General features: G+C 45.4%; 1 protein-coding gene across 11 annotated transcripts in view; it reads left to right on the top strand.

Annotated features, from left to right (window-relative positions):
• The window catches only part of LOC115200117 (AP2-associated protein kinase 1), a 65,515-nt gene extending 52,586 nt beyond the window's left edge, over positions 1 to 12,929 (top strand). For 5 of the 11 annotated variants that reach the window (XM_029762865.1, XM_029762866.1, XM_029762864.1 and 2 more), the window contains 3 exons: positions 623 to 799; positions 1,295 to 1,405; positions 10,052 to 12,929. In XM_029762865.1, the coding sequence (XP_029618725.1) occupies positions 623 to 799; positions 1,295 to 1,405; positions 10,052 to 10,881 (1,118 nt within the window). In that variant the 3' untranslated portion in view covers positions 10,882 to 12,929. Of the gene's footprint in view, positions 1 to 622; positions 800 to 1,294; positions 1,406 to 2,199; positions 8,444 to 10,051 lie in introns of those variants that run through there. The other 6 variants (XM_029762870.1, XM_029762872.1, XM_029762871.1 and 3 more) reach the window with 3 other exon arrangements.
• The last annotated feature ends 4,280 nt before the right edge of the window (positions 12,930 to 17,209 follow it).

The following is a 17,209-nucleotide window of genomic DNA, read 5'->3' as shown; positions in this document are numbered from 1 at the left end:
AACCAGCATGGCTACCACAGAATTCTGCAGCGATACGCCATCCCATCTGGTTTGCGCTTAGTGGGACTATCATTTTTTTTTCAACAGGACAATGACCCAACACACCTCCAGGCTGTGTAAGGCCTATTTGACCAAGAAGGAGAGTGATGGAGTGCTGCATCAGATGACCTGGCCTACACAATCACCAAACCTCAACCCAATTGAGATGGTTTGGGATGAGTTGGACCGCAGAGTGAAGGAAAAGCAGCCAACAAGTGCTCAGCATATGTGGGAACTCCTTCCAGATGGTTGGAAAAGCATTCCAGGTGAAGCTGGTTAAGAGTGTGCAAAGCTGTCAAGGCAATTTCGTAGTTTTGATGTCTTCACTATTATTCTACAATGTAGACAATAGTGCAAATAAAGAAAAACCCTTGAATGAGTAGGTGTGTCCAAACTTTTGACTGGTACTGTATATCTGAGAGTATAAAGCTCATTCACTTTTGGTCTTAACTTTTTTTCTGTGGGGAAAAGGGTGAGCATGATTACTAGCCCTACTGCTTTTTCTTTTGCTTAGGCTAATGGCCTTTCATTTTCTTTCTTTCCTTCCTCCCGCCATCTTAACCCCTGGCCTCCCCTCCCTCAGACCCTCTGGCTGGAGAGGACTCTCTGCTGGGCTGCTCTCTGCTGTCTCACACCTCCACCCCTGGGGATCAAACTGTCTGTGCACCACCCTCCTCCTGCTCCTCTGCCCCTCCTGGCCCTGCTTCCTGTCTGGACAAGCTAGCTCCAGTCTCATTTGGCACTGCCCAGACATCTGCTGGTAAGACCTTTTCTCCAGCTGTCATATATTGTATACCTGTGGTAAAACTCCTCATAGCAAGTCTGACCTCTGATCACAGTACCACAGACCTGCAATATCGCTCAGCTGTAACGCCGTCAGACTACTAAAATATACATGTTCAAAGCCAAGCAACCTTTGAATTGATGAAGTTAACTGGGTAGTTTAACAATCATATTACTAATATCAACATGAACTATATAATTTCAACTAGGGAATGAGATATTGAGACAGACATGTTGGCAGCCTGTATCAAGGGCCCTTTCTTTGTAGCGCTATGCAGCTGCCACAACATTGTGGGACCTTCTGCAGACCCTTGACTCATTTACAAAAGCCACATCAGATGCATGGCTTAGTACTAATGCTGTGACTGCTCTGGCTGCGTCTGTCTCTGTACTCCCTGCACTCTCCTCTCCTCCCCCCTCGCTCTCTTCTGGGCTGCGCTAACCTCCCCCTCCATCACCCCTTCACCTGCAGACTCTGCTTACCTCATGTTGGGCTTCCAGCCGCCCGAGGCTGGGGAGAAGGGCACTGAGGACGAGTTTGACCCCATCCCTGTGCTCATCTCCAAAAACTCCAACAGCCAAGGTATGTAAGGCAGGCCAGCAGTGTGTAGATGGGGTTGGATCCATGTGTCTTATTGATCCACACAGAGGATCAAAGTACTGTTCTGTATGAGCTGCCTTCCTCAATCCACATAACTGCCAGGGGACCACGAATGAGCACAGCCATTACTGAGAAACCCTAGCTAACACCTTAGTTCATCACTTACACCTGCTGAGAGTAACCATGGCTGAGAAACCCTAGCTAACACCTTAGTTCATCACTTACACCTGCTGGATGTGCTGTAACATTAACTAGCCCTTCCCATCCTAGCATGATTTCACATCAGTGGTTTTCTCATTGACTTTTCACTGGTTGAACTTTGCCAATAAGAATGGGCAGTTCCTATCAAAGGCAGGCACCATTATGCAGATGTTTTATACAGTCTGTCAGAACAGAAGCACCAAAGGCAGAGCATTAAGGCATCTTTTAAGAGTAGTGTCGTCTAGAGGTTAGGATGACATACAAGATGTCCTCCTCCCAGCACTCTTTCCCTGAAATGCTGCGGCTGCATATAGATAATCTTGGCTTACATTCTCTTTTCTTCTCTTCCTACCCGTCTTCCTCATTCACTCCTTTATGCTCCTGTCATCCCACCCTCTCTCCTGTCCTATTCTCTTTCACCAACTCTCAATTCTTTGCTATTAACTGTCCTTTCTCCTATTCTCTCTCAAATACTCTTTAAATATGACTCTCTCCCGCTGGTTCCCCTTTCTCCCACTTCTCTCTTCCTTACTCCATCCATATCCTCCTCTCTCTCTCTGTCTGGCACGTTTCAGGTGGTCACTCGCGCAGCAACAGTGGCACTTCAGAGTCCAGCATCCCCAACTTGGCCCGCTCCCTTCTGCTGGTGGAACAGCTCATCGACCTCTAGGGGGTGGGAGAGAGAGGTCGAAGGGGCAGCTTGCAGTTGTAACACGATGGGGAGGGGGCAGCAGAGGCACTTATGTAGCACCTTGCAAGATGAAATGGAGGAGCTTTAGTGCGGACTAGTGAATACTTTCTCTGCTGTGCCTCCGTGCCCCCGCCTCCATCTCTTGCTTTCTTGATACGCTGGTTTCAAACCATTCATCCTGGCCGTTGGCATTCCCATGTTAACTCCCCGTCCTGACAGAGTGTCTGCTTCTGTCTTGGCTGTACTGTGGTCTTTATCACGCTGTCATCCATCTGTCAACATTCCTGTTTGTCCTGCCTTGCAGATTCAACCCCACGCTATGCACATACTGCCTGGCTTGCCCATAACTCCATTGGCTTTGCTGTTTTACAATGTTTGATCAGGGTTTATGCAAACGTATGTGTCCCAGGTCTGACCATGTAACACAGCAGTATAGTACTTCTATCTCTCCTAGCTATCTGTATGCACTCTACCTGTAGCAGCTATTACCATGTCTAGTTATTCGAGCAAAGCAGATGCTGACTGAACTATCACGAGCTGCTTGCATGGGCCATACAGATGAGGACAATGAGCTGTCAGTCCTTAGGCTCCTGCCGTGTTTTTAACTTTTCTTAAACTGCTGTGGTTCACCGCTGCCCCCTGGGAATGTTTGGCTGTCTGTGGCAAATGGTCGAAGATGTCTGTGTCATTGTGAGGTCAAAAGCGCTTATGCAACATGCCCCGTTATGGTGGGCATTTACAGGCTGTGTCTAGCTACCCCAAAACTGCCTCTGATAGTCTGTTCTTCTACAACAACCATCTCCTTGACTGCACAACCATGTTTATCTTAGCTGTGCGTTAAAAAGATTGTAGCTCTTACATATCTGAACATTCCCTGGGATTATTGTTCCCTTGCTGTGCATTTCCTGTAGTTTAAGGTCATATTGAGCTGGTGCATTTTGTCTCTTACTATACCTCTAAGTATAAGAATTATCTGGAATGGTTGACGCATTCGTGGTATTATTCTAAATGTGTAGAATTCATTTGAATGCTCTTGTCTTCTTGATCATACTGTACATTAAGACGGGTGCTCAAGAAATGTCTCTCTTGGGCAGAATGCATGCTAACGGGTTATTGGTCATGTGTATTCCAATAAGAGCTTTATCGTGACTATTCTGTTTGATTTGGGTTTCTGTCCTCGGCCCATTGGCAAGGTTAACAGATCTACTTTTCCCAGAATGTGAGATAGAAATGAGTCCCATATTGAGCATGGATACAGCTGAGAAGTACAATGGTCGTGTATCTCATTGTGGTTGTTTAGTGAGGGTCAGCTGATCTTTACCAGTGAGCCAGCAGAGTGAGAAGTAGGGTCAGCTGATCTTTACCAGTGAGCCAGCAGAGTGAGAAGTACGGTCAGCTGGACTTTACCAGTGAGCCAGCAGAGTGAGAAGTACAGTGTAGCTGGACTTTACCAATGAGCCAGCAGAGTGAGAAGTAGGGTCAGCTGGTCTTTACCAGTGAGCTAGCAGAGTGAGAAGTAGGGTCAGCTGATCTTTACCAGTGAGCCAGCAGAGTGAGAAGTAGGGTCAGCTGCACTTTACCAGTGAGCCAGCAGAGTGAGAAGTAGGGTCAGCTGATCTTTACCAGTGAGCCAGCAGAGTGAGAAGTAGGGTCAGCTGATCTTTACCAGTGAGCCAGCAGAGTGAGAAGTAGGGTCAGCTGGTCTTTACCAGTGAGCCGGCAGAGTGAGAAGTAGGGTCAGCTGGTCTTTACCAGTGAGCCAGCAGAGTGAGAAGTACGGTCAGCTGGACTTTACCAGTGAGCCAGCAGAGTGAGAAGTACAGTGTAGCTGGACTTTACCAGTGAGCCAGCAGAGTGAGAAGTAGGGTCAGCTGGTCTTTACCAGTGAGCTAGCAGAGTGAGAAGTAGGGTCAGCTGCACTTTACCAGTGAGCCAGCAGAGTGAGAAGTAGGGTCAGCTGATCTTTACCAGTGAGCCAGCAGAGTGAGAAGTAGGGTCAGCTGATCTTTACCAGTGAGCCAGCAGAGTGAGAAGTAGGGTCAGCTGCACTTTACTAGTGAGCCAGCAGAGTAAGAAGTAGGGTCAGCTGCACTTTACCAGTGAGCTAGCAGAGTGAGAAGTAGGGTCAGCTGATCTTTACCAGTGAGCCAGCAGAGTGAGAAGTAGGGTCAGCTGATCTTTACCAGTGAGCCAGCAGAGTGAGAAGTAGGGTCAGCTGATCTTTACCAGTGAGCCAGCAGAGTGAGAAGTAGGGTCAGCTGATCTTTACCAGTGAGCCAGCAGAGTGAGAAGTAGGGTCAGCTGATCTTTACCAGTGAGCCAGCAGAGTGAGAAGTAGGGTCAGCTGCACGTTGCCAGTGAGCCAGCAGAGTGAGAAGTAGGGTCAGCTGCACTTTACTAGTGAGCCAGCAGAGTGAGAAGTAGGGTCAGCTGCACTTTACTAGTGAGCCAGCAGAGTAAGAAGTAGGTGCAGCTGATCTTTACCAGTGAGCCAGCAGAGTGAGAAGTAGGGTCAGCTGGTCTTTACCAGTGAGCCGGCAGAGTGAGAAGTAGGGTCAGCTGGACTTTACCAGTGAGCCAGCAGAGTGAGAAGTAGGGTCATCTGATCTTTACCAGTGAGCCAGCAGAGTGAGAAGTAGGGTCAGCTGATCTTTACCAGTGAGCCAGCAGAGTGAGAAGTAGGGTCAGCTGATCTTTACCAGTGAGCCAGCAGAGTGAGAAGTAGGGTCAGCTGATCTTTACCAGTGAGCCAGCAGAGTGAGAAGTAGGGTCAGCTGATCTTTACCAGTGAGCCAGCAGAGTGAGAAGTAGGGTCAGCTGCACTTTACCAGTGAGCCAGCAGAGTGAGAAGTAGGGTCAGCTGCACTTTACTAGTGAGCCAGCAGAGTGAGAAGTAGGGTCAGCTGCACTTTACTAGTGAGCCAGCAGAGTAAGAAGTAGGTGCAGCTGATCTTTACCAGTGAGCCAGCAGAGTGAGAAGTAGGGTCAGCTGGTCTTTACCAGTGAGCCGGCAGAGTGAGAAGTAGGGTCAGCTGATCTTTACCAGTGAGCCAGCAGAGTGAGAAGTAGGGTCAGCTGGACTTTACCAGTGAGCCAGCAGAGTGAGAAGTACAGTGTAGCTGGACTTTACCAGTGAGCCAGCAGAGTGAGAAGTACAGTGTAGCTGGACTTTACCAGTGAGCCAGCAGAGTGAGAAGTAGGGTCAGCTGGTCTTTACCAGTGAGCTAGCAGAGTGAGAAGTAGGGTCAGCTGCACTTTACCAGTGAGCCAGCAGAGTGAGAAGTAGGGTCAGCTGCACTTTACCAGTGAGCCAGCAGAGTGAGAAGTAGGGTCAGCTGATCTTTACCAGTGAGCCAGCAGAGTGAGAAGTAGGGTCAGCTGATCTTTACCAGTGAGCCAGCAGAGTAAGAAGTAGGTGCAGCTGATCTTTACCAGTGAGCCAGCAGAGTGAGAAGTAGGGTCAGCTGGTCTTTACCAGTGAGCCGGCAGAGTGAGAAGTAGGGTCAGCTGATCTTTACCAGTGAGCCAGCAGAGTGAGAAGTAGGGTCAGCTGGACTTTACCAGTGAGCCAGCAGAGTGAGAAGTACAGTGTAGCTGGACTTTACCAGTGAGCCAGCAGAGTGAGAAGTACAGTGTAGCTGGACTTTACCAGTGAGCCAGCAGAGTGAGAAGTAGGGTCAGCTGGTCTTTACCAGTGAGCTAGCAGAGTGAGAAGTAGGGTCAGCTGGTCTTTACCAGTGAGCTAGCAGAGTGAGAAGTAGGGTCAGCTGCACTTTACCAGTGAGCCAGCAGAGTGAGAAGTAGGGTCAGCTGATCTTTACCAGTGAGCCAGCAGAGTGAGAAGTAGGGTCAGCTGATCTTTACCAGTGAGCCAGCAGATTGAGAAGTAGGGTCAGCTGATCTTTACCAGTGAGCCAGCAGAGTGAGAAGTAGGGTCAGCTGATCTTTACCAGTGAGCCAGCAGAGTGAGAAGTAGGGTCAGCTGATCTTTACCAGTGAGCCAGCAGAGTGAGTAGGGTCAGCTGATCTTGGGTTTTGTCTGCTTGTGTTGCGGTGTGGTTCTACAGCCAATCACAGTTTCTCTATTTGTTCCATGTGTCTCTGTTGCACATTTCATCCTCATCATTCATCTCCCTTCTTTCCAATCTACTCATCCATACTACACAAACACATATATACACCTTGATGTTGCTTGCCCTATATAGTGTAATGATCTGGACAAATATCCATTACCAACTCGTATGTACATAAAACCCCTATTTCCTCGTTCTCCCATTGTAAAGAAGTAGTTAAAGTATACTGAACAAGAATATAAACGCAACATGCAACAATTTCAACGATTCACAGTTCATATAAGTAAATCGGTCAATTGAAATAAATTCATTAGGCCCTAATCTATGGACTTCACATGACTGGGCAGGGGTGCACCCACTGGGGAGCCAGGCCAAGTCAATCAGAATGAGTTTTCGCCCACAAAAGGGCTTTATTCCAGACAGAAATACTCTGCATGTATAGAGCTTCTTGATATGCCTCACCTGTCAGGTGGATGAATTGTCTTGGCAAAGGAAAAAAATTTACGAACAGGGATGTAAACAAATTTGTGTACAAAAGTTGAGAGTAATACGCTTTTTGTGCACATTGAAAATTCTAGGATATTTTACTTCAGCTCATGAAACATGGGACCAACACTTTACATGTTGCGTTTATATTTTTGATCAGTATTCATTTTAAAGTGCTTCATATTAAAAGACCTATCATAATATGAATAAATGTGACAGTGCTATAGAATGAATGAATGAATGAATGAATGTATGAAGTGAGTATCAATATGAAATATATACACTTCATAAGTACATATTATAGGTAAATGAAAATAAAGTTTATTTCTGTGTATTCTTTATGGGGCTGTATTTAAGAGTGCAAAGATATTGTGTCCCTCCTATTTGTCCAAAGTATTTTTGTCTATCCTTCTTGGTCTTGTGGGAGACTATTTCAGCATAGGGAAGCCACTAGCCCCATGGTTTTAGCGATGTTAATTTGGTGGTGTTCTGAGAACAGCTCTGTGCTTGTGACTTGCCTTATTGGGGTATTATCTTAAACCTTCATCCTTGGTTTTCCCATAGTTTTTCCTGGTTTGATTTTCTTCCTCTGAGCTGTAGTTTATTTAACAACAGAGTCCCCTCCCTCTGAAAACAGGGCTTATGACGGAAGGGTCTTCCTGATATCTCTGTCCTTTCCTCCTCCTTTACTGTTAACCCCTAAATGCATCAAACAAGCTAAGCTATATCGCCTACCTACTTACACGTTACAATGCAGTCTCATTTGTTGGAAACAGAACCAAAATGTGTCTTACTCTTGACACGTCTTCATCATCCTCCCAGCCAGCATAATCAGTGGATATAATGTACTACATTGTACCCACACTTTATTTACCTGAGGAATATTCAAATTAGATGATACAATGTTTCAAAAACTAAACTGAAATGCAACCCATCTAAGAACTCTCAACTCCACAAAATGCATTTATTCAATTTCAAAAAGTCTTGTTTCCATACTTGGAAAATAGACAAAGCAAAAATATACATTTCCATTTGAGGTGTTACTGCTAGTATCGCATACTTTAAGTTGAAGTTCATTTCTTAGTTTTTTCCCCTTTGAAATAAAAATGTGTTTTACCCCTCTCCAAACCATATATTGTACAGTAAGTTCAGTAAGTAGAAATTGGGCTGTGGCTTTTGAAAAGTGTCTGGAGAGAGAATCAGTAAAACTACTCTTGTTTTAATTCATTTTCCTCTCCGATCTACTTGTTGTACAGTTCAGTCTTTTGCAGGTTTAGGTGTGGCTAACCTATGCAATTCTACAGTAGTGCTCATATTATCCTTAGACACCACAGTGCTGTATTCAGTAGAGGTCTAGCCTTGCCAGTAGAATTTGACTTGTGTTGCTGTGAAACTGATGTACCTAGTGTGTTTGCTGGGGCAAATATATGAACACTGTTGAACTGCGTAAACAGCAGTTGTCCATATGTGAAAGCACAGAGTTATTATCTAGTGTATACATTATATTTTTATGAAATGAGAAAAAAATATTCAAAAGGAAAGGGACATCAAATAAACATCTGAATGTAACTCTAGTCTCCTTGGTGTATTTTTCAATTCATCAGTAGGAAATGAAGTTCAATATATGGTGGTGTTATGAGATAATTGGAAGAGCAAGTATAGGTGGATAACACCTATAGTCACACACCTATAGTCACACACCCACATAATTCACTTCCCTAAAAATGTCAAGGCTCACACTTCAGACAGAAAACACAATCTGCTGTCAGTTTGCCAGTTTATGGATTCATTAATGGCTTTCGTAAGCCTTTTTCCTCCTTTCGCCCTATCATAAACACAGTATCTCAGTACAGTATGGAAATGCCTTGGTGCTAGACTGAGCACCTAACACACACTGCACTCTTACATGGGGTTTGAGTACTCTCTCACACACCTAACTTCTTGCCTTTCAATCCACTGGAAGGCTGAGTATCTTAGAGCTACAGTTCCACCTCTTCTCTTACTCACACCCTGCCCAACTCTTTGCCCTCTGGCTGACTCTGAACTGTGCCCTAAATGGCTGCCACTAACCCTCTCCCCCTGGAGCTGCCGGCTAACTCCTGCTACCTGCACTACCAAGGTAAGACTGCCCCTGTTTCTGCTGCCCTCTGTCTGTCTGTCTGCTCCTGTCAATCTCTCTCTCTCTGCTGGGACTCCAGTGAGTCCTCTCACTCTACCTTGTTTCCACGGGTCCATTTGCTCCTTATCAAGTCCCTATATCTTTATATAACTTACCAATAACGACCCTAAATCTACCAGTATTACTCTTTGTAGTGGTGCGTGGAATTGTTTTGGTGAGGGGTTGTGTGTCTGCTTAGAGGATGTTGGAGGTCTCCTGAAAAACAACAAGTGGAAACAATGTATTTTTTGTTGTAGTGATAGCGCTGAATAGTTGTCTTGTCTGTCGCGTTGTGTTCATTGTTTTGTACAGAGTAGATCATGTTGTGTTTTTGGAGTCGTGCTGTGCTGGCTTGCTGCTGTTGGACCATTGTGCTGTTGTTGCTGTTTCCATGGTGTTTACTTGTTTGTAGTAGAACTGTTGTACGTGTCATCTTTGGGAGTGGCCTATTGATGCTCTGTTAGACCAAAGGACCACAGACGGTGTAGTTTAAAGCTGAGAGAGGGTTTTCAATGTAAACTAAGTTGGAGTCTTAACCACCAGTCATCTTGTCTCAGTGTACACATCTTAAAGGGCAACTCCATCATTGTCGTTATCTCCAGCACAATACTATTGTCTACATATGTGGAAACGGTGCATTTCTATATTTTGTAGAATAAAAAAATATATATAGTTTAAAAGTTCTACCTGATGACGTCATCAAAAGGTAAAACATTTTAAAAAGTGATTTTCAAACATTGAGATTTGTGGTGACGTGGGAAGCCAGAAAATACTCTCCTGGTTAGAAACTTGTTACAGGTTTTGAAAATGAAAGGTTTTTCTACTTTTAATCCTGCCCTGTGATGTCACAGAGAAGCATTTTTAGGGCCTAGTCTTTTTAACCACAGATCATAGAAACGTGCCGTTTTCCCATAATGTAGACACTGGTATGGTGCTGGAGACAATGGATGAGGTTGAAAAGTGGCAGAATTGTCCTTTTTAAGTCTCATCCTTTACTTTGTGTCTTCTCCCCTCTGCAGAGCTGAAAGGGGAGAGTAAAAGCCACGCTGTGCTAGACAAGGGGAGGTCAGAGATTGAGCTGCCTGAAGAAGGCCACATAGCAGACAAGGGCTGTGTCCACTCCAGCGATGAGGAATTTGAGGAGGAAGACAAGAGAAAGGAGGAGCAATGCAGGAGGGCCAGTGAGAGAGATGAGGTGGTCCATGACTGCAGTGGTTCCAGACCTTTGCTGCTGTATTCAGATGAAGAGGAGGAGCAGGGGTCTGAATTACCCCTCCCACCCTCCCAGCCACGCCTATCATACCCACAACTCTCCACTCCCTCCCACCAACCTACCCCAGGCCCACATGTCCCATGCCAGAATAATTCCCACCAGATGCCCCAGCAAGCCAGGGGGGGTGAGGTTGTCCCTGATGTCTTCTACAAAGCCCCCTTCAGGATTGGACAGGAAGAGGCAGGCGACGTGTTCGCAAATGCCCCGTTCCCACGTCCCCTTGTTGTGACTCAACAGCATCCAGATGTCTTCCTGCAGGCCCCCTTTGTGAAGCCCAAGACCCTGCACCCTCACCCAGCTGTGCTTTACCCTGTGGCCCCTGAACCAGCCCTCTTGAGCCAGGTGGCCCCGCAGCCTTTCCGCCCACAGGCCCTGGCCAAGTACTCCCGACACTTTCAAGGCCCATTGCCTCAGCAGCCTGTGACAGCACAGAGGGTGTTGTCCAGCGTGAGCAGGCAGACTGCTGTGAGCTCAGTACCCGTGGGACCCTTACACTCCTGGACTTCAGAGGTGAGTGCAGTAGACCCCTTTGTCTCTGCGCCCTTTCACCTCAAGGCCCCGCAAGAGAAGCCCTGAAAGCTCCCATCCTTCCCTACAAAGCAGGGGAGCCAGCATTGGAGGCCACACCTGTGTACACTACACTAAAGCATACACACTGCATGCTGTCACCAGCACCGGGTCTGGACTGCAGGGTGGCATAGAACTCTTAAGATCTTATCCTTTACAAACTCGGAAAGGTCTTGAAATTGCGCAAGGTCATCAATGCACTTTTTTTGCTGCAGTAGAATAGAGGTTCCAGTCAGTCCCAGTTATCTCATATCCTTTGGTATGCACAGAGGATATGGCAGTTGTTGTTTTTTTCTGCCTACCTCAGTTTGTCCTCAGCTTTTCGATCAGAGTGAAAGCATTGCTCAATTTAGAGAGCTTCTTGTCGGGGGCCAGTGTTGGAGGTTTAGATACAGACAGGACACACACACATCCCCCCGTTCTAGGCTTTACCGCTTAATGAAATTTGACCCTCTGCTCCTTCACTCAGTCCATTATCCATTGCTCTGTGAGGTCCAATAAGTATTCCCATGATAGCCCTGATCTCTCAGGGTGATGATGTCACTACTCATCCAGGGGTTATCCTCTCACAGGGGCCCAAGAAAGGCCTCCTGTATTGGTTCCTCTACATGTCTTATATATTTCTGATGTTTTGGAAGTTATCTCATGACCATTTTAGCCCATTGAGTGGTGTATACTTTTTACGAGGTAGGTTAATGTACATCTGGCGGTGCTGTCATATTTTATCATAATATTCATCTGATGCTGGATTATGTTGCACATGTCAAACTATAATGCATTATGAGTTGACATTTTAGCCTTTGTTTTGATCCAATCCTTCTTATTCACTTGTGTTTATGGTCACCTGACTCACAGTGCTGCTAAAGTCAGCCTAAGGCGTCTGTCACTTACTGTACATGCAGGGCATATAGTACAGAGCATACCTTACTGAGGCCAAAGGTCAGAGTTTCACCTTAAACTTGTCATCACTTGTGGGTGTCTCTGCTGTATGTAATTTGGTGTTAGTTTACTTTAATTTTGAACTGAGCAGGTTGTTAATGTTGTAGCAGAGAAGCCTTATAGAAGTCCTCAAATCTCACGACCAGCACTGTCGGCAAAGTCCCAGTCAGCACCTCCACTACACTCCGTCAGCATCTACTGTTATTGCTATGTAACTTTATGCACTCACATTCCACACCTGCTCATTCAATCATTTTCTTAAATAGTAAGTCTACATTCTACCTGCACTCAATTCAATAAGATTTGGAAACTTTTACAATCAGCAACTAATTCTACCTTTACAAATCAGCACCCCCTGTCAGAACATATCAGAATAACTACAACCCTTGTGAAGCACCTCAAGCAAAACACACAACTTTCACCTGTGGCAAGTCAGACTCACACTTATCTACACATGCTCAAAAGACACAATTCCAAGTAAAGGGTCAACACATGGTTTCATCATAAACCCATAAGTGTTAAGCTTTTGCACTTCTACACCAGATTTTGCATTCCTTTTTTATAGCCATATGAAATGCTGGTATTCCGCTGACTATTGTAGAATCTTGAAGCACTTTTCAATGTTTGCGATCCATTACATTACCTAGTGATGGTGTGGGCCAATACAGACTTTCTCAGCTACTTGATCCAAAGTAAGAATCCCCATCTTAAAAGGAGAAATTATTCTGATTTGCTTTTTGTCATTCTTTGTGATTACTCTTTGTATAACATGTTAAATTCATCTGCCGTGCAAATGAAGACTGAACACTGCATCAGCAGCAATGATAATGTACTCTTCAATTACATGTGTTGAGGTGACACAGCTTTCTGAAGTTGTTGAAATAGTTTTTTTGTAAGTCCTTTCCTGGAAAACTTAAAAGCAGCATTTTTGTTTGATTTGTCTGACTGGAATATGTTGTAGTAAAGTGTGGTGGCTGATTCTACAGCAAGCCTCACCTGCTGAACCCTAAAGGCACCCATATCAAAATACTTGAGTCATGCAAAGCTTGCCATTGAACACCATCATATCTTGTATGTCCTTACGTAAAGATGAAATAAATGTATGCAAAACAAGCACATCTCAATTGTAATTTGTTGCGTTTGTGTATCATCATGAGACGCACCCATATGCATTGCATGTTATAACATGAACGTTTCCTCTACCTTGTGGTTATAGGTATGTATTACACTGAAATAAAATATAAATGCAACATGTAAAGTGTTGGTCCCATATTTCATGAGCTGACATTAAACATCCCAGAAATCTTCCATACACACAATCTTACTTTGCTCAAATTATGAAAAACAAATATCCTTTGCCAAGATAATCCATCCACCTGACAGGTGTTGCATATCAAGAAGTTGATTAAACAGCATGATCATGACAGAGGTGCACCTTGTGCTGGGGACAATAAAAGGCCATTAAAATGTCCAGTTTTGTCACAACACAATGCCACAGATGTTTCAAGTTATGAGGGAGCATGCAAGTTGCATGCTAACTGCAGGAATGTGCACCAGAGCTGTTGCCAGAGAATTTAATGTTAATTTATCTACAATAAGCCGCCCCCAACATTGTTTTAGAAAATTTGGCAGTATGTCCAACCAACCTCACAATCGCAGACCATATATAAGGACGCCAGCCCAGGACCTCCACATCCGGATTCTACACCTGCAGGATCGTCTCATATTTACATTTAAGTCATTTAGCAGACGCTCTTATCCAGAGCGACTTACAAATTGGTGCATTCACCTTATGATATCCAGTGGAACAACCACTTTACAATAGTGCATCTAAATCTTTTAAGGGGGGGTGGGGGTTAGAAGGATTAGTTTATCCTATCCCAGGTATTCCTTAAAGAGGTGGGGTTTCAGGTGTCTCCGGAAGGTGGTGATTGACTCCGCTGTCCTGGCGTCGTGAGGGAGCTTGTTCCACCATTGGGGTGCCAGAGCAGCGAACAGTTTGGACTGGGCTGAGCGGGAACCGTGCTTCCTCAGAGGTAGGGGGGCCAGCAGGCCAGAGGTGGATGAACGCAGTGCCCTTGTTTGGGTGTAGGGCCTGATCAGAGCCTGAAGGTATGGAGGTGCCGTTACCCTCACAGCTCCGTAGGCAACCACCATGGTCTTGTAGCGGATGCGAGCTTCAACTGGAAGCCAGGTTGCTTCCAGCCAAGCCATCATATCAGCCACCCGGACAGTTTATGAAACTGTGGGTTTGCACAACCGAAGAATTTGTGCTGAAATTGTCTCAGGGAAGCTTGTCATCCTCACCAGGGTCTTGACCTGACTGCAGTTTGGCGTCGTAACCAACTTCAGTGGGAAAATGCTCACCTTCGATGGCCACTGGCAAGCTGGAGAAGTGTGCTCTTCACAGAGGAATCTCAGTTTCAACTGTACCAGGCAAATGGTGTCGCGGCGGCGAGCAGTTTGCTGACATCAACGTTGTGAATAGAGTGCCCCATGGTGGCGGTGGGGTTATGGTATAGGCAGGCATAAACTTCGGACAACGAACACAATTGCATTTTACTGATGGCAGTTTGAATGCACAGATACCGTGACGAGATCCTGAGACCCATTGTCGTGCCATTCATCTGCCATCACCTCATGTTTCAGCATGATAATGCACGGACCCCTGTCTCAAGGAGCTGTACACAATTCCTGGAAGCTGAAAGTGTCACAGTTCTTCCATGGCCTGCATACTCAGAAATGTCACCCATTGAGCATGTTTTGGATACTCTGGATCAACGTGTACGACAGCGTGTTCCAGTTCCCGACAATATCCAGCAACTTCGCACAGCAATTGAAGAGGAGGGGGACAACATTCCACAGGCTACGATGAACAGCCTGATCAACTATGCGAAGGAGATGTTGCGCTGCATGAGGCAAATGGTGGTCACACCAGATACTGACTGGTTTTCTGATCCATGCCCCTAACTTTTTTTTTGAAGGTATCTGTGACCAACAGATGTATGTCTGTATTCTCAGTCATGTGAAATCCATAGATTAAGGCTTAATCTATGGATTTCAAAATCAAATCAAATGTATTTATATAGCCCTTCGTACATCAGCTGATATCTCAAAGTGCTGTACAGAAACCCAGCCTAAAACCCCAAACAGCAAGCAATGCATGTGAAAGAAGCACGGTGGCTAGGAAAAACTCCCTAGAAAGGCCAAAAACCTAGGAAGAAACCTAGAGAGGAACCAGGCTATGACGGGTGGCCAGTCCTCTTCTGGCTGTGACGGGTGGATATTATAACAGAACATGGTCAAGATGTTAAAATGTTCATAAATGACCAGCATGGTCAAATAATAATAATCATAGTAGTTGTCGAGGGTGCAACAAGCACGTCCGCCCACTTTGCCAAAGCATAGCCCCCACACCACTAGAGGGATGTCTCCAACCACCAACTTACCGTCCTAAGACAAGGCCGAGTATAGCCCACAGAGATCTCCGCCACGGCACAACCCAAGGGGGGGGGGGGGGCGCCAACCCAGACAGGAAGACCACATCAGTGACTCAACCCACTCAAGTGACGCACCCCTCCCATGGACGGCATGGAAGAACACCAGTAAGCCAGTGACTCAGCCCCTGTAATATGGTTAGAGGCAGAGAATCCCAGTGGAGAGAGGGGAACCGGCAAGGCAGAGACAGCAAGGGCGGTTCGTTGCTCCAGCCTTTCCGTTCACCTTCACACTCCTGGGCCAGACTATACTTAATCATAGGACCTACTGAAGAGATGAGTCTTCAATAAAGACTTAAAGGTTGAGACCGAGTCTGCGTCTCTCACATGGGTAGGCAGACCATTCCATAAAAATTGAGCTCTATAGGAGAAAGCCCTACCTCCAGCCGTTTGCTTAGAAATTCTAGGGACAATTAGGAGGCCTGCGTCTTGTGACCGTAGCGTACGTGTAGGTATGTACGGCAGGACCAAATCAGAAAGATAGGTAGGAGCAAGCCCATGTAATGCTTTGTAGGTTAGCAGTAAAACCTTGAAATCAGCCCTTGCCTGATTTCCTGTCAGTGCCTCCCTACACTGACAGGAAGCCAGTGTAGGGAGGCTAGCACTGGAGTAATATGATCAAATGTTTTGGTTCTAGTCAGGATTCTAGCAGCCGTATTTAGCACTAACTGAAGTTTGTTTAGTGCTTTATCCGGGTAGCCGGAAAGTAGAGCATTGCAGTAGTCCAGCCTAGAAGTAACAAAAGCATGGATTAATTTTTCTGCATCATTTTTGGACAGAAAGTTTCTGATTTTTGCAATGTTACGTAGATGGAAAAAAGCTGTCCTTGAAACAGTATTGATATGTTCTTCAAAAGAGAGATCAGGGTCCAGAGTAACGCCGAGGTCCTTCACAGTTTTATTTGAGACGACTGTACAACCATCCAGATTAATTGTCAGATTCAACAGAAGATCTCTTTGTTTCTTGGGACCTAGAACAAGCATCTCTGTTTTGTCCGAGTTTAAAAGTAGAAAGTTTGCAGCCATCCACTTCTTTATGTCTGAAACACAGGCTTCTAGCGAGGGGAGTTTTGGGGCTTCACCATGTTTCATTGAAATATACAGCTGTGTGTCGTCGGCATTGCAGTGAAATTTAACATTATGTTTTCGAATGACATCCCCAAGAGGTAAAATATATAGTGAAAACAATAGTGGTCCTAAAACGGAACCTTGAGGAACACCGAAATTTACAATTGATTTGTCAGAGGACAAACCAGTCACAGAGACAAACATATCTTTCCGACAGATAAGATCTAAACCAGGCCAGAACTTGTCCGTGTAGACCAATTTGGGTTTCCAATCTCTCCAAAAGAATGTGGTGGTCAATGGTATCAAAAGCAGCACTAAGATCTAGGAGCACGAGGACAGATGCAGAGCCTCGGTCTGACGTCATTAAAAGGTCATTTACCACCTTCACAAGTGCAGTCTCAGTGCTATGATGGGGTCTAAAACCAGACTGAAGCGTTTCGTATACATTGTTTGTCTTCAGGAAGGCAGTGAGTTGCTGCACAACAGCTTTTTCTAAAATGTTTGAGAGGAATGGAAGATTCGATATAGGCCGATAGTTTTTTATAATTTCTGGGTCAAGATTCGGCTTTTTCAAGAGGCTTTATTACTGCCACTTTTAGTGAGCTTGGTACACATCCGGTGGATTGAGAGCCGTTTATTATGTTCAACATAGGAGGGCCGAGCACAGGAAGCAGCTCTTTCAGTAGTTTAGTTGGAATAGGGTCCAGTATGCAGCTTGAGGGTTTAGAGGCCATGATTATTTTCATCATTGTGTCAAGAGATATAGTACTAAAACACTTTAGTATCTCCCTTGATCCTAGGTCCTGGCAGAGTTGTGCAGACTCAGGACAATGG

Source organism: Salmo trutta, chromosome 9 (assembly GCF_901001165.1).
Source record: "Salmo trutta chromosome 9, fSalTru1.1, whole genome shotgun sequence".
Lineage (NCBI taxonomy): Eukaryota > Metazoa > Chordata > Actinopteri > Salmoniformes > Salmonidae > Salmo > Salmo trutta.
This window is presented reverse-complemented; position numbering and strand designations above follow the sequence as displayed.